The sequence below is a fragment of the Cyprinus carpio genome, chromosome B4 (genome assembly GCF_018340385.1).
Source record: "Cyprinus carpio isolate SPL01 chromosome B4, ASM1834038v1, whole genome shotgun sequence".
Lineage (NCBI taxonomy): Eukaryota > Metazoa > Chordata > Actinopteri > Cypriniformes > Cyprinidae > Cyprinus > Cyprinus carpio.
This window is the reverse complement of record NC_056600.1, coordinates 27,349,124-27,360,383: the sequence shown is the minus strand read 5'-3', so window position 1 is coordinate 27,360,383 and position 11,260 is coordinate 27,349,124. Positions and strand designations below refer to the sequence as shown.

General features: G+C 37.3%; 1 protein-coding gene across 1 annotated transcript; it reads right to left on the bottom strand.

Annotated features, from left to right (window-relative positions):
- Positions 1 to 8,361: 8,361 nt before the first annotated feature.
- Positions 8,362 to 9,177, bottom strand: LOC122137168 (stonustoxin subunit beta-like). Its single transcript, XM_042722886.1, has 2 exons — positions 9,141 to 9,177; positions 8,362 to 9,063 (listed from the first exon to the last, which is right to left on the bottom strand). The coding sequence occupies exon 2, from the start codon at positions 8,987 to 8,989 to the stop codon at positions 8,519 to 8,521; it is 471 nt and encodes a 156-aa protein (XP_042578820.1). The 5' UTR covers positions 8,990 to 9,063; positions 9,141 to 9,177; the 3' UTR covers positions 8,362 to 8,518.
- Between the last annotated feature and the right edge of the window lie 2,083 nt (positions 9,178 to 11,260).

Genomic DNA, 11,260 nt, shown 5'->3' with positions numbered 1-11,260 from the left:
GATCTTCCTTGTGAATCACAACGTATATTTTCTGTGTTGTGATTATGACTCCTGGTATGTAGAACATCTATGGTCCTATGAGCTGTCAACTGCAGACACAAGACTGTCGATCCACCTGCATTCTGGTCTGAACGATACAGCCCCTCTCTCAGCATACTAGATAGACGGCTCACTGCTGCTGACCCCCAAGCGGTTCATTCAAGTGAGATAGAACTGAGTTCAGGTAATAATGAATGGTTCTTTTATTTATCAGTTATTGTGTCTTTTTTCACTCTCTGTGGAATTAAGCAATTTATAAGCTGTATATGGTACTCTTTAACAACCTGATTTTGTCTTTTCATTAGCACAATGGCAGCTGCATCCCCAGAACCAATGATTCTTCGTGTTGTTGAGCCAGACCAGGCTAGAAAATTAAAACTCAGTTCACGACCAGCCTCTGTTAATGCACTAATTAACATTATAAAAGAACAGCTGAAAACCGACCTTGACTTCGATTTGCTTTACGAAGATCCAGACTTTGATGGGAAACTTACTTCCCTTGCAGACATTGAGGAACTGCCACAAAAAGCTGTTGTGCACATCTCACTTTCAAAAGAGTCCAGCTCCACTGCATCTACGGTTCTACTTTCAGATGTGTCATCTCCAGAGCGTCTCAGCAGGTGGCCTCCAGGTCCTTTTCCATTACCCACATTTTCATTTGATGTTGAACTGAAACTTAGACATGGAAATGCAGAATATGAGAAGAACAACACACAACATATGTTGACAAGAGACCTAAAGCACGACATTTTAGAAAAACTTGCATCTGCTATATATGGGTTTAAGGCTTACCCAAGTGATAAAGAGATCACAATGGCTGCTGAGGCTCTTGTAGCCAAACATCCCTGCTTAAGGGAAGCAGGATCTGAGACTGGCTGGAATGGGTGGAAAAACAGCATCAAGTTTAAGACGGGCAACTATAGGAAGAAGATGAGACAGGCTGGATGTCAGGAGGTCACTGTTGAAAGAGAAGTAAATGCTGGAAAGAGAAGTAGAAGTAATCCTGAAAATGATACTTCACATTCCAACATTAAAAGACCCAAGCGAGCAGAATTAAACTTCCTACCCAGCTTTCCCCAAGGAAAGGATCCTTCAAGCCTTGAGCAGTTGAGGCAGACCATTGTTGAGGAAGTCAAGAAGACTGAGAAGAACCTGTCCCTCATTACAAAGATGATGGAGACCTCATGGAACCTCTGGCCTGCTCTCAAAATAGAGTCTGAGGTAATATGGTTCAGCTCTCTCTTTTAAAGTGAAAATTGTGATTCTTACTCATTTGGCTGCTTTTTTTGCTTTATAAATGTGCTAGATTCTTCAAATTGAACTATTTATTTGTAAGCAATGTTGCTGTATTCTCCTCCTGCTGTTATTTAAATGTAGTTGTATGCAGAGTTCCAGCGGATTACGAATCAGAACCTTCCCAACACTTATGCTGAGCTTGACCACCATCTTCCTCGACTGATGACCTTATTCAGACAAAAGGCATCAAAAACTGGGAAGATATCAGATGCTCTGGCTGAAATTTTAAAAATCCACGATGAACAGGTAAATAGATTATTACACATTTCATAGGTTGAACCAGTGGAACATTGAACAGGTTCAATGATTCAAACAAGCTTTGTGAATTTTGCAATTAGTCCAATTTGTGTTTGCCATTTGTCTGATTGCATTAAATATGTGAACAGGTTATTTGTGGACATATGTCCTGATTGGACTGTTTAAAATCAGCTTTGTTCAGTAAGCTCTTCAGTATATACAATTCTGTTTTTATCTAAATAGGAAAACCATGACATCCACACCCTTCCTGTATATCTGCGCGAGGACGTTTCAGGATTTTTCAGAACCTGCACAGTGAGTCTCCTTAAGTCACTAACATATTCTACTGTGTGTTATGTAAACAGTCCATCAAAATACTAACATGCTTTAGGACTTGCCTTTGTTTAGTCTACCCATACAGTTTTTGTGTATGGTCTTGTTTTCTTTCTCCTCACTAAAACTGTATTGGCGTTTTATGTAAGACATTTACTTTAGCTTGGTTTCAGTCTATCTAACATCACTTAGATTCTCTGGTAATTTGGCTGATTCATGTATGCAGTAGGGATTGAACCGACTAGTCGACCTTAATGCAATGCCGTGACGCTTTAAGCTTGACGTTGATCATGTGACACTATAATTGTCACCATCAAGTGTGTGGAAATACTTCACTAAAGATGAAGCTTGTAAAAATGTCACTTGGAAAGTAAGTCTGTCCTGAAGTACAACAAAAGTACAAGTGCAATGCACCCTCATCTGAAAAGGCATCCGCTAACATTAAGTGAGAAATGCAAATCATCTTGACAGCAGTAAATTTACCCTTTCGCAGGGAGTTTGATTGACAGGCGATCTGACCAATCATAATCCGCCGAATCCGCCATTTCTGTCTGAAAAAGCAGTCAGGAGAGTTAGTAGATTAACGTTGAAGGATTTGAACTTGAATACCGGCGTGTACTGACGTCTTTCCGCAGATAAAACGACACTCCTTCTTATGTTCATTCATGTTTATTTGATGCTATAAATGAACTAGATGGAAGAGATGATCGGTTCACAAGCAGCTTTAACTGAGGCTCTACAGCGATTTGTCAGACACATTAAAGAGCCACAAAACGGTATTTATTGTTTAAAGTTTTTTATAAAATGACCAAATATGAAAGTTGAGACTTTGTTTCATATTAAAAGTAACCTGCTCTGTCCTGTCTGTCAGCACGTTGTCAGTGTGCTCTCTGCTCCGCGATGTATATTTCACTGTGTCGGACATAGCAACAGTAACTAAAGGGGGAGGGTCTTTGCGAACGGTCAATTAGAAACTTCACTAAACATGCAAACCATGATCGAAAAGTAAAAACTGTGAATGAGCAGGACTTTGACAGTGAGAGGGCTTACAGCCTATCTTGCATAAATGGCATTGTTATGCCAACATAATGCATCACTAAAAAATGTTGCACTAAAACGGGAGTTATTGTTGCATTGCTACTGTTAAGTTGCAACATATTATGAACTGTCTCAGCATCTGTATCATTTTCTGCTAATAAATTGCAAATTGGGGCATGTTGCAAAGCAGTCCCATCTCGTTTTTTTTTTTTTTTGAATGACGTGAGTGACTAGTCAACGTCAACTCGACTTTGATGTCATAACAGTCGACTTCAAAAAATCTGAAGTCGTTCAACCCCTAGTGTGCAGAACATGGATCTTATGTTTTTCACCTCTTAGAATGAGACCCAGGTCTCCCTTGTAAAAGAGGTATTGGATTTCAATGGGACTTGGTTAAAGAAAGATAAATTATGTCAGCTGTTCTTTTCCATGTGTTAGTTTGTGAGTAGTGTCTCTTTTTCATTCATTCAGGATGAGTCTGAGCCAGAGCTTGATGGTGTTGCAGTAGGCCTCCTTACTGTCATCAGTGACCATGACACAAGTCCAGTTCACTACCACCCTGTGAGAATCTCTGTCATCATTGAAAGTGAGGCCGTGGTCAGCCTCCCCAGAATTGGCAATGCCTTCTTGGTAATCTTTGGACTTATCTATGCACTACACCTCAATTATCCCAAAGCACTGACCAACACTTTTGAATTCACTCAAAAGATTTTACTTTGTCTGGAAAGTGGTAAACTGTCACCCAGGTTGCAGACCCTCAAGAATGACTTGATGATGTAGAAACTCATCTGAAAGAAGGCTGCAGGGTAAAGCATTATAAAAGGCTAGTTCAAAGTTATCTCCTTTTGTCTAAGTAATGCCTCAAAAAGTTACTGCACGTTCAGCCAATAGGCCCAAACTACACAATATGCCTTTGTTCTCATAATGCAAAAGTAAGGCTAATGTTTTGTATGCTTTTTTATTTATTTATTTATTATTTTATTTTATTGTTTTTGTTTTGTATGTTTTAATGTTTTCCTCAACCATTGTGGGCTGCACAAGTGGACACACATTTACCTGTGCATTTGATACTGTTGTTTAATGTCTGCCCTGTTGCCTTACCCAGGCTTTAGCCAAGAAGCCAAAAGCACACTTTTTTATATATTTAGCTTTAATGAAAGAATTTCATTTTGGTAATATTTATTATTATTTTTCGATTACTCCGATTTATTTTCCTGACTATCTGATTAGTTGTCTGGTCAATATCAGACATTCGTGATAGATATATTTTTGTAGGGCCTTAAGTGACCAGGAACACATTTGGAAGGCTAGAATCTGAAGAATTTTGACTTTTTCTTAAAAATCTCTAAATTCATAATTTATGAATACAATTACTTTGCAAATAATCAGGTAATCTTCTTTTTGCAGCTCAGTATATTTTAAAATATTTTTTTTGTTCTATTTATTTTAATTTATAAATGGTTATTTATTTTTATTTTCATTTAAAAATTGCAGTATGCTAAAAGTGAGTGGGCAAGAAAATACTGTTCAATTGCAGACATTTATGTTTACTTTTAGAGATAAGTTAGATAAACTCAATGTAATTGAGGCAATCAATTGCCTCAAAATTTTAAGTTTTGAGTCACGTTTTTAAGTAAATAAACTCAACATATTTGACTAACATGTACTTAAAACAATGACAACACAAACCAATAAAAATTGAGTTTTGGTAACATAAAATGGTTTGGTTGTGTACTTATTTTTTAAAGTTCTGTGAAAACTCAAAACTTTGTTATAATAACTGAAAATAATTGAGTTGCCTTAACAGAAAACTGTAAGTCATATTAACTGCAAATATTTCAGCTGAGCTAAATGAGCACTTTAATTTAACTGTTATCAAAAGATACAAGTAGCAGGTAATCCAACCTTTTAAGTTCTGGAAAATTGTGACTTTTAAGTTAATCAAGTTCTGGTAACTTATTCGAGTTTACAGTGCATGTATTTCTATGACACATGTAAGATGCATGTGTGTTTTTACAGACACCCTCACATACTCGCTTAGCACTCCCTTTTAGCACTACCAGTACCAACCCTGGATGCAAGGATCCCAGGACGTCCTATTCAACTTCAAATGAAACATAACATTTAAAAGAGCTTGACTAGAAATACAAGCCAACAATTAAAATTACTGATAAAGAACTTCCACTCTGTAACATCCAAGACTGAAACTGCCTGATAATAATTATATTCTGGATTATTGAAGCCTTTTTTAAAAACAATCTACAAAATTGATAAAGATGCGATAGATGTGACTGTGTGGGTGAAAAAAAAAAAAAGTTCTTGGTATGGCATTAGAAATGCTCAGCCTGGTAATTCAGTTGAAACTGTATTACCAAAGACACCGTTTTCACAGAACAGTCCTGAGAGAAAAACCATGTGTCCCATAGAACACCACCTTCATGAATCTTGCAGCAGACTCACATCCACCATATCTGGCAATAGCAGCAGAAATTAACCAATATGCTGATGTCTCTTGTATTGAATTAAAAAAAAAAAAATGGTAGCAGGAAGCAATTTAAATGGTAAACCAAGTATTCTCTTAATGATCATGGGACTGCTTTGCCTAGGTGAGTCGTACAGGATGACAAGTTTATACAAATGAAAGGATGATCTTCAAGACTTAAATAAGGTGAACTAAATGTTACCTAAGAACTGTTCACAGGACTGCTTTGTCTGTATGAGTTTAGGAGAAAAAAGACTGGTTTGTGGGTTGCCGTGGCTTCTATTGTAAGGTTCATTTGATTTGATTCAGCTGATTCTTGTTAGCTACACTGGCTGCTGTGTTAAAAAAATTTAATTAGTTCAGTGATGTTTCTTACATAAGAAAGACATGTAGAACTTTAATTTATCGGACAAATAGCATTTAATATTGGGGTGATGGTTTGAAAACCTTTTTATTTTAGTTAAAGTGTTACTCCACCCTAAAATTAAAATGTTGTCATTAATCACTTACCCCCATGTCGTTCCAAACCTGTAAAAGCTCTGTTCGTCTTCAGAACACAATTTAAGATATTTTGGATGAAAACCTGGGGGCTTGAGACTTTCCCATAGACTGGCAAGTAAATAACAGTGTCAAGGTCCCTAAAAGGTATGTAAAGTCGTCGTCAGAATACTCCATCTGCCATCAGACGTGCAATCTGGGTTATATGAAGCTACGGGAACACTTTTCGTAAGTGAAAAAAAAAAAATAATGACTTTATTCAATAATTCCTTTGTCAGTGGTCTCCTCTGTGTCACTCCATATCACCGTGCTGCGAGTGCTCTTCTGTGTCCTCCGCGCAACAAGGATGCACTATTTCTACGTGTATTTAGCTTTGATTTGAAATAAAACAGCGTCAACTTGAATTTAACGACTTAAATATTCAACTTTACCTCACACTGAACTTGGGAACAGCTTCAGGACACTTGAACCTTGACTTTATGGTGCTTTATAATATGTTTATGCTTTCATGGGGCTTAACAATAACACAGAATAGTATAAGCACAATATCAGATTTGGATTGGTTCGACCAATACTCGATCCGGCAGAAAATGCCTGTACTGGAGCCAATACCAATCATGAGTATCGGATCGATGCATCCCAAAACGCAATGAGAACAACAAACACAAACATTTGTAATAACTTGGGGGGACTTCATTGGCATGGAAGTTCGAAATTTGTAATACAATATTGACTGTTTTTGCTCAAGTTCGCTGATGAAGTTTCAATTAAAGTCACAGCAGAACAGTTTTGTGTCTCCGAGCAACACAGAATCGATACAGAATCGTTTCGATACTAAATTAATCCACATTTTTGAACAAATCAAGTGAGTCAATGATTTTGACTTGTATGTTCAAAAATATTTAAAACATTAATCTTATAAAATAATTTATGCATATGAAATGCTGTGGTATGCATTAATGGCATCTCAGCTTCATTAACAGTCTGTGTAAATACATCTAATGCCACGTCAGATGCAGCTTCAGTTTCCTCTGCAGTGAAAAGATGGAGTTTGTTGATAGTATGCATACTCTATGTGAACATTAAAATTTCGTTTACATTTTAAATTCTCAAAAATCGGCCGATATTGGCTTAAAATGTAAATATCGGCACTAGCCCGATATGAAAAATTATATGCCGATATGTCTTGCCGATAAGAGGATTAACTTAACATGTGCTCAAGGTGTGCTAGCGATTAGATCACGTCAGCAGTGTGGTCATCTTGATGCAAAGTTTTCTCTGAATGATGATTAGATTCACTGTTTTGGATCACTGCATTTAATTTGAGAATGGACGTACAAGATAATGCATTTGTTGTGTGATAGTCAACAGTCACTAGCATCAGCGGCAGTCTCCCCCGGATCCTATAGCTCGTCTGCTAAGGAGTTGTATTTACATAGGGGGCGCTGTTGACTTACTTGTATCAAAATAAAAGTAAAATACATAAATATCCCTAAGAAACGTGCGTTTCTGAATAAATAAAGCAGTATCAATGTCATAAAATCATGAGTATGTTTTGATTTAAAAATCAGAAGCTATAGCTTACGTAACATGACACTTGTAAAATAAATAATTGTATATGTACTGATTTATTCATTAATGTATAATATGTTTGTTTTTTAATCGAATTATGAAAAATGTGTTTCTGAATAAAGCAGTATCAATGTCATAAAACCATGAGTATGTTTTGATTTAAAAATCAGAAGCTATAACTTACATGAATAAAAAAATCACAAACATGACACTTGTAAATTAAATAATTATATATACACAGATTCATTCATTAATGTGTAATATGTTTGTTTTAATCAAATTATGAGCTCTAAAAGATTTTCAGAGTTTTTACAACTCTTTTGCCTTAGACCATCTACAAATGTTAAATCTTAAAATAATATTACAAAAATGCAGCAATTGATAGTTGATTTATAATTATTTTCAAAGCTTTCAATGTACTGTCATTATAAAAGAACTTCATTATTGTTTTTTTTTTTTTTTTTTTAATTCTTACAAATACATTTCTGTTAAAAACTAACAATAATTAAAAATAATTTGTTTATGATTTCCACAAAGGAGAGATGTGGTGTTTCCAAACAAAAGGATATATTTCGGCCAAAATGAGTTGAAAGAAATATCGGCATATCGGATATCTGCAAAAATCTAGTCTATTTATGCATCCCTAGTTTAGTTTAGTTTAATCACAAGTGGAAATTTGTATTTGGCTTCACCACACAAATACATTTAACATCATTACACAAATCACATAAAAGGCAACAATGCAAGAGGTAGTGTTGATTTAAATGAAGCCAAAAAGGTGTCTAATTGTTGTTCACATGAATCCGATTCAATTAAACTTAAACTTTCCACACAAGGTGTGCAAAGGGGTTGACATCTTGCCTGCTGTCCACTACACTGGGTAACTGATAGCACTACAATTTATAAAACATTATAGCCTATAGTACATTATACACTACAATATGCATAGCACTACAATATACTGGATTATATAAAGTGAGCGTATTTCTTTTAATCAGATGTGTGTGATGTCTCTGTTGCTGGTCACAGGCTTTCAGTCTGACACAGAGACACTGAGGAGTTGAGGAACACCAATATAAATCCAGCATAGAGAGGCTCAGTGAATGTGGTGTTGAATGTGTGTAAGTCTGTGAGTTTGTTTGTGTCAGAGATGCTGTAGAAGGACAGAGTGCCGGCCGACACATCCACATACACTCCTATTCTATTAGAGAAGAGTGAAGGGACACTTAGGTGAGTGATATCATCATTGTGGTGGACGGTGAAGCTGTAATTAGAGCAGATCACACTCCAGGATTTTTTATTGTATCCAAGCACACAGTCATGTCTTCCTCCTTTCCTGCTGATTCCTTTATATGTCACTGATATAGCAGCATCTCCACTCAATTCAGCCTCCCAGTAACAGCGTCCAGACAGACTCTCTCTACACAGAACCTGAGGACACACATCAAATCTCTGTGGATCATCAGGATATGGCTGATCCTCATTTACCCACATCACTTTTCTGTTGTCCTCTGAAAGAACGAGACGAGTATTTGCTGTGATTGGATCCAATGTGAGATCACAGGCATCTGAACAGAGAATAGAGAACATTTACACAAGAATACTAAAGATTTATGTGAGTGTGTGTGTGTCTGTGTAGACGTACATTTGTGTAGTCCTGCTGTAATCCTGAACTCCCCTCCATGATCCACACTATAAAACACAGACAGCGTCTCATTCTGCACGTCTGATGCAATCAGTAACACACACACACACACACACACAAACACCCATTAGAATAAGTGCATAGGTACATTACAATAGGTGCAATAGAAGAGAAGAGAACTGGACCCTGGCCGACTGAGCCTGGTTTCTCCCGAGTTTTTTTTTTTCTCCGTTCTGTCACCTGATGGAGTTTGGGTTCCTTAACACTGTCGCCTCTGGCTTGCTTAGTTGGGGACACCTATTCAACTACATTATTGATCTGACCTATGAAGAATGCGCAACACATCTCGCAGTTCAAAACACTTACGTTACATCCTACGTAATACCGTACATCGCGGTTTGAACTGCGAGAGCTGTTACGCATTCTTCGTAAGTTGCGGTCCACCGGAAGCTGGATGTTTAGCCAGTATAAATTTGAAAATAACTCTGATTGTATTCATCTGAAAGAAGAAAGTCATATACACCTAGGATGGTAATTTTCATTTTTAGGGTGAACTATCCCTTTAATGCGACAGACAGCCTATATACAAACCCGATTCCAAAAAAGTTGGGACACTGTACAAATTGTGAATAAAAACAGAATGCAATGATGTGGAAGTTTCAAATTTCAATATTTTATTCAGAATACAACATAGATGACATATCAAATGTTTAAACTGAGAAAAATTATCATTTTAAGGGAAAAAAATAGGTTGATTTTAAATTTCATGGCATCAACACATCTCAAAAAAGTTGGGACAAGGCCATGTTTACCACTGTGTGGCATCCCCTCTTCTTTTTATAACAGTCTGCAAACGTCTGGGGACTGAGGAGACAAGTTGCTCAAGTTTAGGAATATGAATGTTGTCCCATTCTTGTCTAATACAGGCTTCTAGTTGCTCAACTGTCTTAGGTCTTCTTTCTCGCAACTTCTTCTTTATGATGCGCCAAATGTTTTCTATGGGTGAAAGATCTGGACTGCAGGCTGGCTATTTCCGTCCCCGGATCCTTCTTCTATGCAGCCATGATGTTGTAATTGATGCAGTATGTGGTCTGACATTGTCATGTTGGAAAATGCAAGGTCTTCCCTGAAAGAGACGACGTCTGGATGGGAGCATATGTTGTTCTAGAACTTGGATATACCTTTCAGCATTGATGGTGCCTTTCCAGATGTGTAAGCTGCCCATGCCACATGCACTCATGCAACCCCATACCATCAGAGATGCAGGCTTCTGAACTGAGCACTGATAACAACTTGGGTTGTCCTTGTTCTCTTTAGTCCGGATGACATGGCGTCCCAGTTTTCCAAAAAGAACTTCAAATTTTGATTCGTCTAACCACAGAACAGTTTTCCACTTTGCCACAGTCCATTTTAAATGAGCCTTGGCCCAGAGAAAACACCTTCGCTTCTGGATCATGTTTAGATATGGCTTCTTTTTTGGCCTATAGAGTTTTAGCCGGCAACGGCAAATGGCACAGTGGATTGTGTTCACCGACAATGTTTTCTGGAAGTATTCCTGAGCCCATGTTGTGATTTCCATTACAGTAGCATTCCTGTATGTGATGCAGTGTTGTCTAAGGGCCCGAAGATCACGGGCATCCAGTATGGTTATCCGGCCTTGACCCTTACGCACAGAGATTGTTCCAGATTCTCTGGATCTTTGGATGATATTATGCACTGTAGATGATGATAACTTCAAACTCTTTGCAATTTTTCTCTGAGAAAACTCCTTTCTGATATTGCTCCACTATTTTTTGGCGCAGCATTGGGGGAATTGGTGATCCTCTGCCCATCTTGACTTCTGAGAGACACTGCCACTCTTGAGAGGCTCTTTTTATACCCAGTCATGTTGCCAATTGACCCAATTGGTCCTCCAGCAGTTCCTTATATGTACATGTAACTTTTCCGGCCACTTATTGCTACCTGTCCCAACTTTTTTGGAATGTGTAGCGCTCATGAAATCCAAAATGAGCCAATATTTGGCATGACATTTCAAAATGTCTGACTTTCAACATTTGATATGTTATCTATATTCTATTGTGAATAAAATATAAGTTTATGAGATTTGTAAATTATTCCAT